Below are 21,392 nucleotides of genomic sequence, written 5' to 3'. Positions count from 1 at the left end.
GTTTTGGGCCTCATCCCTGCAACCTCAGCTTCATCTGAAAGAGGATGTGAAACCCCCAGTTCAAGGATTGCAGCTGGGCTAGCACTAATGTAGCTGCAGAAAATCTCTGACCACACTCGGGCTGTCCTTTCACCTCCCCAAAGGAGAAGTAAGAGTGGCTCCAGCTCTGACCGCACGCCGTGAGCTGCCTTCCAGGGAACCAGCAGCTCCCACAGCTCTCCAGGAGTGCCCAGAAGGTGTGGAGGAGATGCTGGGTGGCTCTCGGGACACCTTGCCCAGCCTCTGCCACACACCCAGGAGCCCACTGGCAGGGTGGGTTCCAAGCTGCCCCAGCAGATGTCTAACAGCAAGAGCAGCTGCTGCATTTTGGGAGAACAGATTGCCACTCAGCCTGACCTCAGCAGGCTGGAGGAACAGGCCAGAAGCAACCTCACAAAACTCAGCAGAGGCAAAAGCAAAGGCTTGTCCCCGCGACAGAAGAGGCTGCAGTGCAGGGTGTGCAAAGAGAGGACTGCCCAGAGTCCTCACCGCAACCACACACTGCCCGAATGGTGGTTACAGCAGAAGCAGCGCCAGACTCTTCTCAGAGGTGCAGCAGGAAAGGGCGTGCTGGGGCAACAGGCACATGCTGCAGCAAGAGAAATTCCAGCTGGGTGGGAGAACGCTCTTCCCTGAGAGGGCAGCGCACCACAGAGGGCAGATCTCCCTCCTTGGAGATACTCAAAACCCAGCTGGAAGAGGCCCAGCACAACTGGACCCAGCCTGGGAGCGGGGAGTTGGACTAAGGATGTCCAGAGGCCCTAGCTACGTCTTTCCACAGCCCGGTGTTACGGTGGGAGACAGGGAGAGGGGGACAGCTGCCTCCCTCTGAGGCTTTCAGCCGTGCTCTCATTTGGAACTCTGGTGTCTGGGACAGACCCGAGATGCTACGTGCCTCCTCCACCACCCCCGGCCTGCTCTCCTGCTGGCACGCGGGAGGGTGGGTGGTAGGTGTGGTTGCTCCATGGCTTGGCAAACGCAGGAAACTATGCGTCCCAGCAGGCTTGTCTGGAAGAAAGGTCTGAAAATGCAGAGCGGAGCTGGAATTGGCTTCCTTACACTGCGCAGCACTGTGGAGTGAGGGCTTGACATCATCTTCTTTCCAGCCAGCCCAGGAATTAATACTCCTGCTGCAACTCAGAGTCCCCTAATGCTCTTTTTGAGATTTTCTCTGCTGCCTCTTAAAGTCCCATTTCTGCCTGCGCACACATGGTTTTAGTGATGCAGCGCAGCGACTGAGCAGGCAGAGGAACAAGACAAAGGAGGAAAATGACTGCAGGCATGTACTAAAGCATTCAGCTCGTCCAGCTGAAAGAGATTTCTGTCAAACAATTTTATAAGGAATGAGGCATTTTACAGGAAAAGCAGGGCCTCTGCTCTCATTTCCTTTCCCCTCTTTTCCATGAACTTCAAAGAAAAGAGGGGTCAAAACAGAGGCCAGGCAACTGGAACGGAGTTCCTGAGTCCTACTGCCTAATTAGTCCAAGCTACATTTTATTGGCTCTCTCTCAGTGACGGGCCTGGATTGTAAATCCTCCCTGCCATGTCACCAAGGTTCAGATAAAGCCAGAACGTAACGCACAGCGCGTAGCACCCCATCGGCGCCGGCACAGGTTCCCTCAGCAGAACATCAGGGTGGCCATGGTTTTGCGTGGCTGTGGCCGAAGCCCTCTCCGTGGGACAGAGATCGTCACTGTCCCACCAACACCTCATCCCAGGGCTGCCCACCAAAACCTGAGCCTGCCAGTGCTGTGCTGCTGCCTGCTATCCCTGTGGTATGGGTTTAGCCATTGGCTGCTGGCCTCTTGGCAGTTCTAGGCTGACCTTGAGCCCCTCTGTCCAGGCTACCCATGGTCCTTCCTGTCCTGCAGCTGCCCACTGGTCCTTTGCAGCCTTCCCCCATCTCCCCCAACGCCCAGCAGAGGGGACAATTAAATCCCTCTGCCTGCTGGCCACGCACCTCCTCACGTGGCCCAGCAAGCAGTTTGCCTTACTAGCAACGAGCTTGTTTTTGTACAAATGTAAGGAGTCCTTAAAACTGCTTGCCAATTTCAAGACACACATCTCTCCCTGAAAGATGCAGCAGTCAAGAGTTTCTTTTTTCAGGACTTACTAAAAATATTCTCAAGAGCAGAGAGACAGAAATGACACAGCCTATTTCTCCTGCACAGTTCCTCTCACGATGCTGGCCTTGGAGAGGTGCATCTTATTTTCAGACTGCAGTAGCTGTGCTTTGGTGGAAGAACTTGTTTCCGGCCTTGTGGTCTGGAAGCTGAGAAAGGCAACCCCCCTCCCACCCCCACTAGAACATAACTTGGAAAGCAGAAAGAGGACATTATTGTCACTGTAAGTTTATGTGGCCTCCTGATGCTCTTGACCACAGGAAGCAAAGCCCTGCAGCTCGCGGGGCAGGCGCTCACAAGTCAGGCATCTGGCTGCTGGGAAAGCCAGGTCCTCAGATGCAGACAGATGTGGGTCACTGCACCACAGCAGGCTCCTTGCCCTACTCCCCAGCCATCATAGACCAGCGGCCAGTGAAAGGCTCGGTCCTCAAACTGCTCTGGGAGGAGAGCAGGAGGGATGCAGCAGGGACTGCACAGGGGTATAACAGCGTGGTGACACCATCAAATCCCGCAGCCTACACGACTTCCAAGCTACCCTGTGTTTGTCAAAGCCGTGGCTTACAGATTAACCATGAGTGAACCGTTACTTGCTAAAGAAAACTTTTGAGTCATAAGGGATCTATGCGTTATTTTATTAAACCTTCAGGCTGGAGGAGAGGTGAAGTTCTTCCCAAAACATCTTTGATTCCAAATCATGCACTCAGCTCTCACTTCAATGAGCCGTTCTGATGAGGTCTGCCTTTAACTTCCAGTTTCACTGGGAATCATTTGCACGGCCTACCTGCAGCAAGATTGCTTAGCTCTCTTCACATCTGTTTTTCAAGTCACACAATAAATTCCCAATCTTTCCTTTTCTCATGTAACACACCGCAAAAGCTGGCACCCTGCGTGCTCTGGCTGCAAGGACCTCTGGAGGTCTGGATAGATGCCTCTTAGGGCCGGCCTGCTGCCAGCTCCCAATCAGGCTGGCCACAGCTGTGTCTAGCCACAAAGCCAAAGTCTGCTTCCAACATGCACGCGCAGCCTGAGGCACGTGGGGGACCCCATCCTCAGCTGAAGTTACTGAGAGCTCTGACTTGCCCCACAGAAAGGTTTAGCTGGGCTGTCCATTCCCTCCTGCTGCTGTCAAGGAAGGAGAGCCAGGTGTGTACACACCACCACCATCCACCTGGTCTGATCATCTTCCTGTGCTGCTTCACCTTTCAGAAGAATGTCAGCCTGAGGATGCAGCAGTTGTGGGTTAGGTAACCTGTCTGCTTGGCTTTCTCTGCTACAGGGCAGTAACACACGAGGGGGAGGGCAGGAAATGATCAGCTGTTCACTGAATTCACCTACAGAGTTGAGTCTGACTTCCATGTGCTGCCAGCAAAAAAGTAGCTGCCATCTTTGGATTTTACAGCTTCATGTAATTCAGCCTGGCTAAAGCAAACAGCAGCTTTGCTTTGTTACCAACTGGACCGAAGTTTTCTCAAAACAACCTTCAGCAGTTATCTATATACCTGTAACTGGAAGGAGATACGCCTGGCACAATAAACTGATACTTCCCCACAGTAATCCCCACACCTCTGTAACAGCAGTCAGGACAAAGGAGCTGGGATCACTGAGAGGAAACAATGGCATGCCAAACATTTACTCTGTGCCTCGCTCAGTATTTCTTCAACTTTATGTTATTGGATTACTTTCTTAAGCACTCAGGGGACAGAGACAGTGAAGAACAGCTTTCCTTGGCAAAGGCAGGCAGTTTCTCACACTCTGCTGTTTTCCATGGCTCATCCAGCAAATTGTACACCAAGCCTAAACAAACAGCAAGGAACAAGTCCATCCAAGAGAGGCTGACTGCAGCAGATTTCACAAGCCCTTGTGCTGGCAGCCCAGCACTGCTATCAGACACCCACTGTGAGCGGGTAGGAAGTGCCCCACACCAGGGAGATAACAGTGCTGAGATCCTGGTGTGACCAGGAACCCACGCAAGGATCTTGCTTCCTGGCAGCTCCGCCTAAGCAGTGAGGAAGGACAGTAAACTTTATTTGACTGTTAGCATTAACCAGGGCTTCCAGACTTTTGGACTTGGTCACAGTCCAGCAACACAGACGGGCTACTGGTCCCTCTCTTTGTGCTTAGCAGTGTTGTTTCTTGTGTCCCCTTGCCACTGGAAGGCTCTGCCTAGCACCGCAAAGTACTTCAGCTCTTAGAGTCCCTAAGCAAAGCACTCACAATATGCTAATACATTCCTTGCTAATTAAACGCCGCCTTATGCGGTACCACTCCCCGCTGCATGACCACATCCATGCTCTCACTGGGTTGATCTCGGGCCTGCAAGCAGTGAGTAAGATCCCTTGTTTGACGCCCGCAAACCCGCACATGCAGACAAGCAGGAAGGCCAGATGTTGTCCCACGCCCTCAGCCATCCCGATGGAGCACAGCCCTGCAGAGCACTGTACTCAGAGGGTGCCTCAGTCAAACAGGGCTTCTGACGGAGCTGCAGACAATGCTGAGAAGCCCACCAGCAGGGTATCAGCGCAGGTTAACCTACATGAAGCGGCCATCCTGTTTCCAGTTCTGAGGGGCAAGAAGAACCCCTGTTCGCTCCCAGAGCTGCAGCACCTGGGCTGCACAGCCCCCAGTCCCCCAGCTGCCCTCCCTGCAGCCAGGCCGGCGCAGGACAGCAGGCCGCGGGCTCAGCCCTGTCACCCAGGCCTGGGCTGCAGCTCACAAGGAAGGAAGCCTTCCTGCCCCGACGGAGGGCGAGCTGCGGCCTCGTGCTCGGCCACAAGCACTGCTTCAGGCCTCCATGCACAACCCCCAGCTTTGCAGCGCTCTGCCGCACTCAGTCTCCCTGCAGGCCGCAGGGCTCTGGGTAGGCCACGAGGCCCGGCCACACGCAGCTCGCCGCGCGCCGCGAAACCCGTGCCGACCCCAGTGACACACACCACCGCCAGGGGGCGCAGCGTCCCCGCCTCCCATGCGGAGTGCCGCACTGCGCACGCGCACCGCCCCAGGCCCGCTCTCCGCCACGTGAGCAGGGCGTCTCTCCGCGCCGTCCCCCGTCACGTGGGAAGGGGAGCGCGGAGTCTAGAGGAAGTGCGCTCTCGCTGGGCCGGAAGCGGTGTGGACTTCCGGCGCGTCTCAAGATGTCGATCGAGATCGAGTCCTCCGAGTGCGTGTGTGGTGGCGGCGGCGCGGGGCCGGGGTGGAGGGGTTGGGGAGTGCTGTGGGACGGTGTCAGGATGGGAGGTGGCCGCTGGGGTCCGGGCCCGAGCAGCTGCGGCTAAGGAACGGGGCTGGGCGGGGCCATGCTGTGACCCGGGCTGTACTCGGCAGTGTGATCCGGCTGATCATGCAGTACCTGAAGGAGAACAGCCTGCACCGGGCCCTCGCCACCCTCCAGGAAGAGACGACCGTGTCCCTTAACACCGTGGACAGCATTGAGAGCTTCGTGGCCGACATCAACAGTGGGCACTGGGACACGGTGCTGCAGGCCATACAGTCGCTGAAACTGCCTGACAAGACTCTCATCGACCTCTATGAGCAGGTGGGCAGCACAAGCAGCGTGTGTCTTCTCTCGGCCTCTTCTGCTTTACATGTGTTCTTTTATAGAGCCTTTTGTAGGCTCTTCTGAGCTGGAAGAGACTCACAGGCACTGAGTCCAAACTCTGGCTCCACACAGAACCACTGTGAAAACCAAACTCTGCATCTGAGCATTGTGCAGGTGCTCCTTTAGTTCCAGCAACTTGTGGCTGTGCCCACTGCCCTGGGGAGCCTGTTCCATGCTCACCAGCCTCTGGTGGAGAACGTTTTTCCTAACCCCCCCCCAACTCGACCCTCCCCATGGTTCATCTTTGCTGATGCATATGCTAATCCCTTGTTGCAGGTTGTGCTGGAGCTGATTGAGCTCCGGGAGCTGGGTGCTGCCAGGTCCCTCCTCAGGCAGACAGATCCCATGATCATGCTAAAGCAGACTCAGCCAGAGCGGTACATCCACCTCGAAAACCTTCTGGCCAGATCTTACTTTGATCCTCGTGAGGTAGGTTATGCTCTTCCCAGGTACTCTGCAGTGCTAGGCTGTCTTGCATGACTCCTGTGTTGGTCCAAATTATTAAGGGCTTACAGCATCTTTTCTTTTACATTCTGGGAGCAAAAACATGCAGCTTCACAATTTTAGATGTTTTATGAAGTGTTTGGATCTGACGTGTAATTTTTGATTGCAGGACAGCGGAGCAGTGGTTTTGAAATATTTTGTTGGTGTGAGTTCAGGATTTGTTCTGTTGTCCTGCCACAGGATAATGCTGTGTTCATCATGTGGTACCCACCTTATTTTTCAGATGCAAGAGAAAATGTTTTGTAAATGAAACTGTTGTTGCATAGTAATGATAGTAGTAGGAAGGAATGATCTCTGATTATGTAAATCTGATGTTCTTAGTGAAAGCACACCTTAAGTGTTTGAAGGACTGGAAATAGAGACAAGGGCTGTTTTGAAGTGCCTACTAGGAAATAAAAATGTATTCAGTTTGGAGCAATTAAAGTTTGTACAAAAAATAATTTGGAGGAATCATTTCATAAAGATGACTTCTCTTTAGGCATACCCTGATGGAAGTAGCAAAGAAAAGCGGAGAGCTGCTATTGCACAAGCCTTAGCTGGAGAGGTCAGCGTGGTACCTCCATCTCGTCTTATGGCATTGTTGGGACAGGTAATTCTTCAAAAAAAGAATCGCTATCTATGTCAGTTTCTGTAGATCTTCATCTTATAAAATAAAATATGATATAGTTCATCTTTCAACTCTACAAAAACAGAGCTTAAGTGTTGCACATTTACATGTAGTGTAGTTAAAAATGATCTTTTCTGTAAGGATTTAGTAGTTGCAGCATATGTTAGCCCTCTAAATCTATCTAGTAGATTTCTCCCCGTAGAGTAAATACTCAGTGTATAGAGATTACTTTCAAAATAAGCATTAAAGCACACTATTTTTGTAGTTGTACTTAGGATACTTTCTGAATCTCAAATTACTCTTGTTTCTGTAAACAATTTTTCAAGTATTTTGTTGTTTTGTGGCTTATAGAATCCTAGAATCAGCAAGGTTGGAAAAGACCTACAAGATCATTCAGTACAACCATCCACCTACAACCAATAGAACCCCACTGAACCATGTCCCTCAACACAATGTCTAAACGTTCCTTGAACACCCCCAGGGTTGGTGACTCCACCACCTCCCTGGGCAGGTCATATCTCTTAAGTTATTTGCTATACCTACAATCTTAAAAAGTATCTTGGCATAATTAGAGTGGCCTGACTTTTAATTTTAATAGAAGCTGTTTCAGGCAAATGAACAGCAGGTCAGGTAGCTTACACTAATACAACATCAAACTCATCACACTCTGTACATACTGTGTCTTACATTCTGAAGGGAGAATGAAAAGGGTGGACATGAAGTCCTTCACGCTGTTCATTTCTTATAACGGTTATAATTTAGGAAGCATAATCTAAATCTTGTTTGCTCTTGTCTTGAATTGAACTTACTGTTTAAAAAAGCTTTGATGAGGAAGATATTTATGAACCGATAAACTGAAAGTATTGCTTTCAACTCCTGAAAAGGCACTGAAGTGGCAGCAGCATCAGGGCCTGCTTCCTCCTGGGATGACAATTGACTTGTTCAGAGGCAAAGCAGCTGTGAAAGATGTGGAAGAAGAAAAGTTCCCCACACAGCTGAGCAGACATATTAAGGTGATGCTCTATTTACTTTGTGTGTCTGTTACCACTGCTTGTTCGTTTCTGTGGTTTGTGTTAGCTACAAGAAAATTCTCTGAATTCATCCATTCTTTTTTGCAAGTAATGTCTCCCTCTCTTTCCCTCTGTCCCTGACCTCTGTGCTTTGTTTCATCAAAGAAACAAAGGCTTTCCTTAAGAGCCTGAAATAAGGTGTCTTAAGAAGATTAGGTGCTCATGGTACTTGTGAATACAGTTGAAGCATCTAATATTTCCTTGACTTCACTGTACAGAATCTTTAAGAAGTGATTTTCTTTGTCCTCTTCCTTTTTTCTGGATGGAAATGTCACTGTTTTTAACTAAGATGCGTGCACGGCATTTCTGAGAACCACTGAAGCTTTGATTGTGGACTTGTCACCTAATGTAATCAGTATCTATTTTTTAAGGATTTTGCCATGTAGATTCCAAAAGAGAAAGAAAACTGTGCTGTAATGATACTGTGGTCCTCCAGCACTCGCAGCGTGGAACAGGAAGTTTTCTTCTGTGAATGTTTTTGAAATTCACCTAACAGTTCTGTACAGGAAGAAATTTCAGTTCAGTGGAATGGCTGTACTAGTTTTCACAATGAACAGAATATACAGTTTTTCAGAAGTGTGATTTTGTGAAATTAATCAGTAGTGTTCAGTGGCAGTTTGGTAATGCGTTCTTAGAATCTGTTTTGTTTTGCAGTGCTGATCTTGGATTTATGTACTGACTAGTGAAAACGTTTTATTATACTTAGTTGTCATCATCACTTATGTTTCTTCTACTGAAAAACAAAAAAAAATATCAAATGCTCTGTGAAAATTTCACTAGAGGAACAGTGATTCCAAGTGATGCATCTGGCATTACATCAGAATTTGTGGAATCTGCCGATACGTACTGAGTTCTGGGAGGGTCTTTGTTAACATTCACAGTTCACTGAAGAAAAGCTAACCAAAACTACTGCTTCTATAAGCATGAAGTGCTTGGCTTAAGCTTAACAGACAATACCAGATGAATCTATATGTATATATATCATGGAGCAGAAGGGCAAAAGCTCACTTGATCTTGATTTTCAGTATAAAAACAGGCTGTGAAAGTGGGGCCTCACGATCCTTCTGACTTTTTGGGTTTTAAATACTTTAAAAACATATGTATATATACATAAGTATTTAAAAACAAACAAACTTTGTACCTTAATGTTAGGTATGTGACTGCATCATCTCTGGGAAACATTGGATTTTACTGCCAAAAGGACACTGCAGTTTTGTTTTAATGTGAATTGCTTATTTTCATTTATGTTGCTTATTAGGCTTAATTTATGTGCTTTTATAAAACAGTTTGGGCAGAAGTCCCATGTGGAGTGTGCTCGGTTTTCACCTGACGGTCAGTATCTGGTCACTGGCTCTGTGGATGGTTTCATTGAAGTATGGAACTTCACTACTGGAAAGATCCGGAAGGTATGTTTCTTCTCAGCTGGGTGGACAGCTCGTTGGCTAGAGCAGACAGCCTATACTCTTGTTTTTGTTTCTGTGAGGCTGTGAAGGACATCTGCTTGGGGCTTTGTGTGTTGGTCTGGAATCCTGACGTTGATTTAATTCTCTCTTGTCACTAACTTCCTTCTGTGATGATAGGCTTTTTTTTCCCCCTTTCCAGGTCTTTGTTGTTGCATCTAAAGTGGTGACAGCAGCAGTTTTTTGGCCTTAGTAAGACTGTGAGGTCTGTTTGATGATAAGCTATAAAATGTACCTGAAGTTGAAACTATTAGCACTTTGTCACTTCGGACTAAAATTACATTTGGTTTAATTAGCTGTTGATTGGTGGATTTTCTGCTTTCATTTAGGATCTGAAGTACCAGGCACAAGATAATTTTATGATGATGGACGATGCAGTGTTGTGCATGTGCTTCAGTAGAGATACAGAAATGCTAGCAACTGGAGCACAAGATGGAAAGATCAAGGTAGGAATCCTTCCTGAAATATATAGTGGTGGCCAGTGAGATTCATTTGCCATTGAAATCATGTTGCAGTTACAGTTTAGCACGACCAGGAACAGATACATATTAGTTCTGATGTATTGGCTTTGCTGATCTCAGTACAAAGTAACCAGTCGTGTTTCATTTGCTCTTTCCTTTGCAGGTGTGGAAAATCCAGAGTGGTCAGTGCCTGCGGAGGTTCGAGCGAGCTCACAGCAAAGGTGTTACATGCCTCAGTTTTTCTAAGGACAGCAGCCAAATTCTTAGTGCTTCTTTTGATCAGACAATCAGGTAAATTGAGAAAACATGAGTTATAACACAGGAGAAAAGAAAATAATGTTCACATCCGTCAGTTAAACGTTGATCTTTATTTCATAGAGTTTTAATACTAACAGGAGAGCTTCTGAGGGTTGGAGAGGGACAGTTTCAAAGTCTGGTCTTTCACCGTGCTTAACTTGCTTTATTCCAGCAGCAGGGACACAGTACTTCCTCTTCTCTGTTGCTGCTTAGATTGACCTTTAATAAATTCTCCCATGAGATTCCTAACTTAAGAGACAGATGTGTCAACCTTCAAAAGTAACATTTTCTGTAACAAGCTTAGAGACAGTAAGAAGGATCCAAGTCTAATAGGATAGTAACATTTCTTGAAATGGCCTTGAACAACCTTATTGCAAACACTCGCTGTCTTCAGTAGATGATGTGACAGTAGTTGATGCCATCCAGTATGGGGGTTTCTTTTGGCAGCAGAACAATGGGCTCTTCTTTTCATGCTATCTGTATAAATTCTCTGAGTGCATTTTTAAGATTTTTGCTGCATCTTCTCTGCTTCTGCTGATAGTTGCTGAGTGCAGTAGAACATTTCCAAGTTCAGGCCCTTAGATCCATCCCCTAGTTCTCTTGGGCCAAGAGACCTTTCAGAGAGGGAACAAGAGGAAGAAGGACCCAAAGAAAATGTTTTCTAGGTTTCTATTCTTCCCAGCATTCTGGCAGGAAACACCAGAGATCCAGTGCTCTAAGTCAGCCAGGTTGATGCACTTGGAGAGCATCAAGGACAGGCCATCTGTATCAGGAAGAGCCAGTACAGCTAGACCCTCTGGTGCTTCAGGGTGCTCATTTTTGTTCTGAGTATCTCTTCAAATGCATATAGCATACAAGGACAGGCTGATAACTGGGTCTGATTGACCTGCAAAACAGAAAACTGAAAGAGGTGCCTCACTGGTTAGAACTTGTTACAGGTAAGATGGCACCTGACTTCTCTCAAAAGTACATGGCTCTTAGGAGTAACAAGTTCCAGAAAGGGAAATTCTGATTGCTTTTAAGGAAATGCTCCTTTTTCCCTTGAAGGTAGTGCTTGGACTGTGGAGATAGTTGGATAAGGTTGAGGGATTTCAACCCTTGAAGGCTTTCAAGCCTAAATTGGATGTGAGTGACCTGACTGGACTTGGAAGCTGTTGTTGCTCTGAGGAGAGCATTGGAGTATACGTTATGTCAGGTTCCTCCCAACCTAAGTTATCCTGTGATTCTCTGACATACACAGCTGTCTTGGAATTTCTGTTGAAGGAAAACCATGTGGCCAGATAGTTTGTATGTTGGTAATAGCAAGGTAATAAAGCTTTCTTCAGTGCCGAAAGGAGCCAAAGAGTCAGGATCATTTCACTCCAAAAGGTGATTTCTTTCTCCAGGATATCTTTGCAGTTCTGCTGTTGAGCATGGGAGATCTTTATTTCTCATCCAAACCACCCAGTTCCATGTAGCACCAGTAATGTGCTAGGACTTGGATTTTGTAGAAGTATTTTGTATCAATCTGTATAGTTCAGTTTCACAGTGTTTGTGCATTTCTTTTGGGCAGCAAAACTGTTTATGAAGCCCAGAGGCTGAGATTCTGGGAACTCTGTCATGAGAAGTAAGGCTTTCTGTACACTCTGCAGTATTTTTGTTCTTTGTAGTTTGTGCCCTTTGCCCATTGTCTTCTACAGTTCACCTGTGGGAGGAAGCGGCTCCATCTACTCTGTAACAAGCTGTTAGGCAGTACTGTTAATCAAATTGTGACAATTTTTAAGATTAAAACCAAGAGTGAGGTCAGCTGTGCTTTTTTGTTTTGTGTGTTTGTGGGTTTGTTTTAAACTCTAGCTTTAGTCACAAAAATAATCCAACTTTGATTTAATTGAAGTTGCCACATAGGCAGCAGCTTCCTCTGAGTGAGGGTTGCTGCAGCTCTCAGGATCAGGTAGATCTAGACCAATGTGTGTGTAGTTGAGTAATTCTGACCTCTCTGTGGTATGTTCTGTATCTTGTTATCAAGAAGAAATTGGCCACTTCTGGCTTGATTTGGTTTTCAACAAAACCCTTCTGTTACTACCTTGTTGTAGTTGAAAGCAGCTTAGGTCAGTTTTGTCTAGTTTACTGTTATTTTTCTTCGAATTATTCTGATTTTATATTTAAAAATATTGTTAACTATGATATATATGGTCTATAAGGAAGACATTCTCACTTCTATGGGCTGAGCATGCCCAGACCTCTCAGCTCCTCCTCACAAATCCAGTGTCCAGCCCTCTGGGCACTGGATTCTCCAGCACATCCATCTCTTTTTCATAGCAGGGGCTCCAAACTGGGCATCATACTCCAGAGATGGCCTCACCTTTGCCATGTAGGAGGGAGCTGTGATCTTCAGACTGTGGCTATCCTCATGCATCCTGGTGTGTGGCTGGGTTCCCCACTGCCACAGTGTTCTGCTGGCTTTCAGTTTGTTCTTCACCAGGACTGCCAGGTCCTTTTCTGAGGACTTCTGCCACCAGTTAGTTCTTGTTTGATTCTGAAGCATGAGGTTGTTCTGCACTTTGCATTTATTATTTCTCAACATCATAGAGTTTTTCACATCCCATCTGTCCAGCTTGCCAAGAGTTCCACATTTCTTATCTGTGCCTTTCAAAACTGAGTTACAGGGTATGTGACTTGTAATATGAATTAGATTGATCCAGTGCTGAGCAATTTCATATGATTATTTATAACTGAATGGGATTACATAACATTTAGGAGCCTTAGCCTCTTGCCCGTGCTGCAAACAGTAATGGTACTGTTGTAGATGAAAATGAGGGTACTGTTAGAGATCTGGAAGCAACTGCACAGTGAACAGGCATTACAAAATATCTTAATGAGATCTGTTAGTCCATTTAAATCACAGTATAGATGAACCATAGCATGAGCAGGCAAATGATGGAAGTTGCACAGCAAAAAAAAAAAAAGATAGGAGATGATGGGAACAGATTTCAAATGGAAAAAAATGCTGCGATAAAGAGATACTTTTCACAGAATGGTTTTGGTTGGGGTTCTTTTCTGTTATTTCTTGTGTGAGCATCACACAGTCCTGGTGGAGGCATACAGTGAAAATTTCCATTTGTGGAGTTTGTCTTAACTCAGCTGGAAGAGGCCTTGCCCAAGGCCCCAAGCAGGCTGAGATCACTGAACAGCCAGCTTCACTTCGAGGAGTCTGTTGGACAAGAGGCCCCCAGAGGTCAATCCAAACTTGAATTATCAGCGCCTCTTTGGTGGCACAGTGAAGGGGAACATCATGCCTACCCTTTGAAAGGTTTTGTTGGGCAGCTTCATCATGTCTTTTATAGTCTTGTCTGCTAGTGTGTTCAAAATATATTACGTACATGTCCTTGAACTTAAAAAGCGGTGGCTTTTCTCTAGGCTTTTTAACAGAGCACACAGTGTCTGTGAAAGGGATTTGTGGTGAAGAAATACAATTTGGAGATTTTTGGCACTTCTTATTGCTACCTGTCGAATGTAGCTCGGATTTAAAATACCGTGAAGCCAGGTGGTGGTTCAGACTCCTTCAGTTGCTCACTCATATATGACTTCTATTGTGTGACAGGATTCATGGTTTAAAATCTGGCAAAACTTTGAAAGAATTCCGTGGTCATTCTTCCTTCGTCAATGAAGCTACCTTTACCCAGGATGGTCACTATATTATCAGCGCGTCCTCTGATGGCACGGTGAAGGTAAGATAGCACTCACCCTTTTTAAGTAACACACCTTTGCTGCAGACTGCTGTAAATGAGAACTGGCAATGATTCACAGTCTCCTCAGTGTCTGCTGCAGTCCCTTTCCGTGTATTTGTCGGAAGAAGATGCAAGTGCATAGTTACCTGCTGGTTCCTGCTTTTTCTGGAGGAAGAATTGGCTGTGATGCTTCTCTTTCTAAAATGTGGGGATTTCCCTGTCTGAAACAATGGCATTTTCTTGCTCACTGTGTTGGACACCTGCTTATGTCTTGATGCTTAGGAGTCCTTTGCTATATGAGCTGGATAGCCTCATGTTAATAGCACTGATGGCAGAAATGACAGGTTTGGCTTTCACTCCCAGCTAGGAGTGGAACAGTTGTTATAGTTCTAAGTAATAAAGCACTGTGTGAACACTGTCCTACCGACTGAAGGAAAAAAAAATATATATATAAGCAGCTGGGCTGTGTGGGACATTGGTGCAGTTGTGGGGATGAGGAAACAGAGATGGTTTATAGATGGAGGTGGGGGGAAGGAGAGCGTGATGGATCTTGTTTGTAATCAGTGGAGTGTTAACTTCGAACTTGCACTGTTTGCCAGACTGCCCCTAATCATGGGAATAGCATAAGAAGATGCTGTCTTCCATTTCGGTTCCGCTAGCATGTAAACTAGATATATATTCCATAGCTGGTGAGTTAAGTTTCGTTTTAGATGTTGAACAAGCAGTTTTACTTCCTGTTTCTAAATGGCAGGAAAAGCCTGCTATAGTATGTGAAGCAGCTCTAAGGTGGGACATCACTTACAGTGATATCAGAGAGGTGCATGTGCAGAGGCCACACGTATATTTACAGGTGCTAGCTAAAACCAGCAAACAAGTGTGGACTCACTTGTAAGTGCCAAGTCCCTAGCTAAAGGGATCCAGGCTGAACTGGGGAGTAGAGATTCACTTTCAGGTCAGTCATAGTGAAACTGCTCACGGTGTCTACATTTCAAAATAAATCTAGTAATTCTTTTCCTTATTACTGTACAGTATGCATCTATTCATAGTTCCCTTCAGCAGCATTACACAAGTCTGAATCTAGTACCTCAAAAACCAATTTTTGTTTACTTTTCTTTAAAGGTAATTAATTTTGTTTTTCACGGTAGGTTTGGAATGTGAAGACAACAGAGTGCTCAAACACCTTCAAGTCTCTTGGCAGCACAGCGGGGACAGACATTACTGTCAACAGCGTCATTCTGCTGCCTAAAAACCCAGAGCACTTCGTTGTTTGCAACAGATCAAATACAGTCGTCATTATGAACATGCAGGGTCAGGTATGTGATCTTACTGGTGTCCTTTCGAGTCTTTCAGTCATTTTAAGAATGCCAGAAACCCAGGTGGGGTTTGAACCTGATTTCTCCAGTTCACTTTCATGGCAAACTGCTCTGTATGCAGCTCACAGATTATCTTGACTTGCAGAAAGTGATTACAGATATGGAGAGAGATGTTTTCTAAATAGACCTAGTACTGCCTTAATGTTTTAACCCTGAAGATAGCAATTGTGTGCCCCAGTTTAATCTTATGAAATGTTTTTTTTGGGGGGTATCTTTACAGATTGTAAGAAGTTTTAGCTCTGGTAAGAGAGAAGGTGGTGACTTTGTCTGCTGTGCACTCTCTCCTCGTGGTGAATGGATCTACTGTGTCGGTGAAGATTTTGTGCTGTACTGCTTCAGCACAGTGACTGGCAAGCTGGAGAGGACACTGACAGTAAGTTTGTAGCTTGAGCCTCTGCAGAGCTGATGATCTAAATGCTTGCTACCTGTGAGGTCTGTAAGAAGTTTTGTACCGGCGAGTCTTTCCTCTCTAGGAGCCACAACTTCTAGCAGCTGCATTTCAGAATGCTTGACTACCAAATGTGTTGAGGCTTTGTTTTTCAAAACCTTTCTGATCTTAGAAGTTCTGAAAACGTTTCCCACTGGGACAAGAATTAATTGGTTGAAACAAATAAACTAGAGCAAATCTTAATCTGGGCTCCAGCTAGTAGAGAATCTGACCAAGCTGCTAGAGTTAAAGCTGTCAGGCTTAAATTTGTCTTGGATTACACTAAACAGAGGTGCCAGCTTGAACGTCAGCATTTAGTGGGGAACATTTCAATGCAGTGTATTTCAGTGGGTGTAGGAGATGAAACTGTCCCTCTCCCAACAAATATGTAACTGCTGTGTCACAAAAGCTGGAACTTAATGTTGGCGAGGTTATATTCCTTTGCTTTTGCTGTATGCACAAACTATGCTGACCCTTAGACCAGTTTTCCTCTCATCTCTAGTTTGAAAATACCCGGCTTGAGTTGCTGCTAAAGGAAAGCTCTTGAAGCTTCTTTTCTGCTTATTCTCTAGGTTCACGAAAAAGATGTCATTGGCATTGCTCATCACCCTCACCAGAACCTGATTGCCACTTACAGTGAAGATGGCCTCCTCAAGCTCTGGAAGCCCTAACTTGATTTTACAATAAGCTCTGAAGTGTGCCTGTTGTTTGCAGGGTGTTGATGTTTGTGCTTTTACAAGGTCTAAATGCACAGAGCATGATAGTTGCTCAATTTTAAGTTCAGTTTTACAGACTATGCCATGTCTACTTGATCAAAAGTTAGATAGATTTATGCTAGATATAGCATCAGTTAATTTCAAATACTTCTATTTTTACCAGATGAGCCAAAGCAACTTCTGTGGGGATGACTGCTCAGTCTCACAAAGTGTGCACTCTTATGCTCTTCTTAAAAGCGAATGAGCTAGCAACATACAAAAGGTTACCAGAACACAATACAGTACTTTTTTCACTAAATGATATGGGGATAAGACGACTTCCTACTTTCCACTGCTGAAATGAAGGCAGTTTTCCTGGGATATAGATAAAACTACTCTGCCCTCTGCTTGAAGGCAGAAGCTTTTCTAGTCCAGTGCGTTTTGCCGCGTTTCATTTTTATTACGCGTAGTCAGATGGCTTCCTCAGAATGAAACAATATTTCTTCTCCATTTCATAGGAATTCCCTTTATAAAACTGCCTAACGTGGCAGTGAAATGTATTTTGGTTTCTATTTTCTATTTGTCAGTTATTTCCATGTTCTTCCAGGCTAGAAGGAATTACCTGGCTGTGTAATGTCTTCAGACCAGGTTAAACTGAAACAGGCCTTGGGATCAGTGTTTTATAACAGGCCTGTTTCACACAGACCAAGTCCCCAGTGCAGTGATGTTGCACATACTTTAATACTTTGAATTTCAGCTTACCTTCCTCTTTGAAAGGGCACGACATACTCAGGTGGGCCTAGTTAATGGTACCAGCGATGCTTAGGTCCCACACTAAGATAGAGGAAATCCCAGGCTCTTCCATTTGGAACAGGTGATTGAGATCCTGGCTAGTGCAAACCGTTACGAATGTTCACCAGAATCTTCTAAAATCTGATGATAGCTTTTCTAGGACGCAGCTAAAATGAACGTTTTGTATGTACTGATTGGACAAATGCATGTAGGTCTGAATCTGCTGCACTTCCTGTTTTTTGTCTTTTGTAGAATGCTTTCTTTCAAACAGTAATAAGTTTTTTGTGACTTAATAAATGAGTTCCAAGTTAACCTCACAATCTTTCTCAGCTGATGGGCATGACCATTGACTCTTGCAAGTATTGTTTGTCAGCCGGGGACTGACCCCTGTCAGCACTGACCTGTGTGTGTGGTTGGTCTAAAGAAACACGAAACAACTTTAGCATAACTTCTCATACAGCATTGCTTGTTCACTGCAACTCTAGATTTAGTTCTATGTTAGCTAAATGTTTTACTTCCTAAACTGTTTTTTACTTCCTTAGATATAGCAATAAAGTTATTTTTTAGATAGCAAAAGGTGATTATTTTTTCTGCTTGAAAATACGCTGGTGTATTGGAAACGTCTGACCGTATTTTTATTATTTAACTTGTGGCTCACTTCCCTTTCAGGTTACATGGAACAGCTAATCCTCAAATGATTAAGTGGTATCTTACATTGTTCTTTGAAGGAAAGGTTGTTGTATCAAATAGAACCGTCTGTCCAAATCCTCAATGTTATTGTAGGTACATTTTTCAGAGGAAGTCTGGCCGTTCTTAGGGTTTTTATTTAGAAGTTTTACAGTTTATTGCCTCTACTACCCAGAGCATAGAAATAGGAAATAGTACGTACCAGTGTTTGTGAAAGGACCCTGGCAAGACTGACCTCCTTGGCTGTGGCTGTCATTTGTAAAATTACTGGCATGAGGCATGAAAGAAAGTATAACGGTAATCTTGAAAATACTCCCCGTTGTTTTTTTAGTGTAATCTTGGAAGAGATTTTTATCTCTGGAGAACTAGCCAGATGTTATGTGTTTTTAGCTGAACATAGGATTTGAACAAGACAACCTTGAATGCTTTAATTAGCGTTAAGGAAAACATTGTTCACTTGTTCACCCATGGGCCTTGCTTTTGTTCTTGAATTATTTTACTTCGAACTAGCTAGTTCTATGATACAGAGGGGAGTGCAGTGTTTTTGGCACTGGGGGTACTATGAAATCAAGTTTCATAGGTCGGTTCAGATCTGGTAAATCATAGTGGCTCAATCTTCCTGAAGTGGAGATGAAGGAATTTCAGCCTTGCTTGGGTGGAAGAAGCTGCCTTACAGAATATATGGGGAAGAGCTGCTGCGTCTCAGCAGAGAGTAAGCAAGGAGTGGGTTCCTTCAGAGTTCTCCAAGTGTGGATGTAACTTTTTTTTTAATGTTATTGGCTTTGTCCAAGTGACATATGAATCTGAATTATCTGCCAGGTACAGACCTGTGTTGGTGCCCCTGCCAGCTTGCCTGCTGCAAAGAAAAATCAGTCCCTCCCTTGACTTCTTAGTAAGATTTAGCCCAGCTGAGAGCTGAAGGGTTGGTCACCTTTCTCAGAAGAAAAATATCCTTTGTGAATGACTTACAGAGCAGCTAAATTCTCCTTGGTTCGGAGAGACTAAATCTTCAGAGGTGGCAGCTGGCCTCTGTGAATCTGTAATTCTGCATATTGCAGAGGACTCTGAGCAATGAACTGTGATTCTGGGCAGCTTGGTAATGCCTGTGTTCAGTCTGGGATAAGGGGGGGGCAAAAAGCGTCTGTATGGATTTAGGGAGTCCTTTTAAAGCATAATTACTTCAGCTCCAGTTCCTGTCGACAGAGCTATTAATTGGAGGGCTGTAAATAGACTCTGTGACCTGAATCATGGCAGCTATGGAAGACAGGACAAGAGAACTCAGATTTGAATGTCCAGAGGAAAAGTCTAGGCTCAGGTGAACCAGAAGGAGAAAGGCAGCTGTATACCATGTTTCATGAGTAGAAAAGGCATAGTACGTTGGCATGCTTCAGCTCCCTGCGGAGCAAGATACAGGGAGGTGGATGTGGCTGAAGTGAAGAGAGCATAGCAATTTGTCTGGAGCATGGGCAGCATGATGTAGTGGGTGGTGACCATCCCATGGCAGAGGGATTGGAACTGGATGGGCTTTCAGTTCCCTTCCAACTCATATTCATTCATAGTTCTGCAATTCTGTGATCACCTTCCCAGGGATCAAGGTGAGCCTGGTTGATCAGCAGTGTCATGAGCCCTCTTTCCTGCCCTGCTTGAAGACAGGACTGCTCTCTTCCAGTCTTTGGGGACTTCTCCCAGTCAAACATGGCTGAACAGCCTTGCCATCACACCTGCCAACTCCTTCACTTGTGGATGCATCTCATCAGGGCACAGGGATGTACGTATACATAAGACATACTTAAATATGTAAGTTTACTTAAATATTTGCAACTTTATCCTGAAGTGGAGATGGCATTCAGTACGTCAGACTTGTCAATGTCCATCTCAGGAACCTCCTGATTTCATTCTGCTTTGCTGTGCTGTCCCCCGTTTGGGGATTACAGTAGTGCTCATCCTCCCTCTTAAGAAAACATGGAACCTGGCACTTCTTGCTTTTGTAAAAGTGGAGCTTACACGGAATGTTGCTTCCCTCCCTGTGCCTTACTAATACTTTGAGTGCCAGCCAGCCACAAACACGAGTAGCAAAATGCCTTCCCAGAAGGAACTGCCAATGATAAACACACAGGGGCAGTTCCTTGCTTATCCTTGGGCACGGTGGGATGATGTGGTTCCCCTGTGAGCTGAGCACATGTCCTGCACTGCTGCTGGATGGCAGGTAGACAAAGCGCGGGGAAGAGAGGACAGTTACCTTCCTGAAGTTAAACAGGCAGAAACAAGAATGACTGCAGATTGCTAGAAGACTCTACAGGGGCAATTCTGTTCAACAGAAAAACTATGTAAGAGATACACTAGATTCCTGGGGAGAAAACTAAGTCCTCTAGCTGTCTGATGCACGGGGGAAAGAATTGCTATAATGGGCTACAAACTTGACTGTGAATTTGGTGTTCTTAAATCTGAAACACTGCAGGATGGTTGTCTCAGTTTATCAGAGGCTGGATCATGGTGCAGGTAGTCGTGGAAGCAGCTATCCTGTGCTCTCTGTCGTCACTTTTCTTGGTTGCCTATCCTACATAAAACAGTAAATTGTCAGAAAAAAAATTGTCCTGTTTCGTTTTGGTGTGACACGGAACGTTCTGCTGCTTGCTATAAGAGTATTGTGCTCAGAGTATCACTGGGGAACTATGAATCCTGGAAGAAGCCTCACAGTTTACTCGATATCACTCTTGAAACGCTGCGGGTTGGGTCCTTCTTGCTGGTTCTTGCTTTCATTTGGCCATGTTTTTCGGTGAAGCCTTGCACCTAGTGTATTTCTTCACCTTAGAACCTTCGTTTTCATCATACTATATGTATGTCTCCTACCATCAGAACGATCTTATGTTTCACCTCCTGTCCTGCTGAGCAGTGAGATAAGCTGAGGACTGCTGGACCTCCTCCATACCACCCTGGGCTCATGGCTTTGTAGTCAGGTGTTGTGAAGTAGCTGACCACTTGCTTACTATCCTGTAATCATGAGCAGTGCTCCAGGAGGACGAGGCATGTCCTTGAGGCCTTGTCTCCTGTCTGGGAGGGGGAGGCTGGTGCTTGCCCTGCAGTTGCTGAGCAGTACAGGTAGTCTTGTCACTGTGTCAGTGCTACCAGATCTGACTGAGGCTCTCAGAGCTCTAGGCAAGCAGGATACAGCCTTCCTGAATCTGATCTGCTGACAGTTCAGGACAGAAATGTTCCAGTAGCAGCAGGCAGTCCAAGGAGCTAGCCCAAGTGTTTAGTGAGGGACGCACCAAGGCTTGTGTGTTCACATAGTCTGTGTCCTCACAGCAGTAAAACACGCTCTTTGGGGGCAGGGGGCCAAGGGGCTCACCGTGCTATTATTTTCTAGCTTTCCTGCCCTTGAGGCAGACAACCAGAAACAGATGTCTGCCTCCATGATGGTTGTCTGAAGTACACGGCAGTGGGAAGTTCCGTTCTTCCTCATAACCCCATCAGTGAGAACTGAGAAGTGTTTGGGGGGGGATGTGGCCTCTCAAGCTGGTTTCAAAATGGAATACTTAAACCAGTGGTACTTCT

At 45.6% G+C, this 21,392-nt stretch overlaps 1 protein-coding gene across 1 annotated transcript; it reads left to right on the top strand.

Moving 5' to 3' along the window:
* SMU1 (DNA replication regulator and spliceosomal factor) lies at nt 5,161-17,726 on the top strand. Its single transcript, XM_021380132.1, has 12 exons — nt 5,161-5,319; nt 5,484-5,694; nt 6,034-6,186; nt 6,740-6,850; nt 7,753-7,881; nt 9,225-9,344; nt 9,728-9,844; nt 10,023-10,150; nt 13,737-13,863; nt 15,009-15,176; nt 15,457-15,609; nt 16,236-17,726. Exons 1-12 carry the CDS (start codon nt 5,294-5,296, stop codon nt 16,332-16,334), a joined length of 1,542 nt encoding a protein of 513 aa, XP_021235807.1. The 5' UTR covers nt 5,161-5,293; the 3' UTR covers nt 16,335-17,726.

Source organism: Numida meleagris, chromosome Z, assembly GCF_002078875.1.
Source record: "Numida meleagris isolate 19003 breed g44 Domestic line chromosome Z, NumMel1.0, whole genome shotgun sequence".
Lineage (NCBI taxonomy): Eukaryota > Metazoa > Chordata > Aves > Galliformes > Numididae > Numida > Numida meleagris.
This window is presented reverse-complemented; position numbering and strand designations above follow the sequence as displayed.

What these genes read in the sequence shown, in the direction of transcription:
- SMU1 (XM_021380132.1), top strand. Translation starts at nt 5,294, where the DNA reads ATGTCGATCGAGATCGAGTCCTCCGA. An exon ending in CTTACTTTGATCCTCGTGAG is followed by an intron (nt 6,187 to 6,739) that starts GTAGGTTATGCT and finishes ACTTCTCTTTAG; the next exon opens with GCATACCCTGATGGAAGTAG. An exon ending in CACAAGATGGAAAGATCAAG is followed by an intron (nt 9,845 to 10,022) that starts GTAGGAATCCTT and finishes TTTCCTTTGCAG; the next exon opens with GTGTGGAAAATCCAGAGTGG.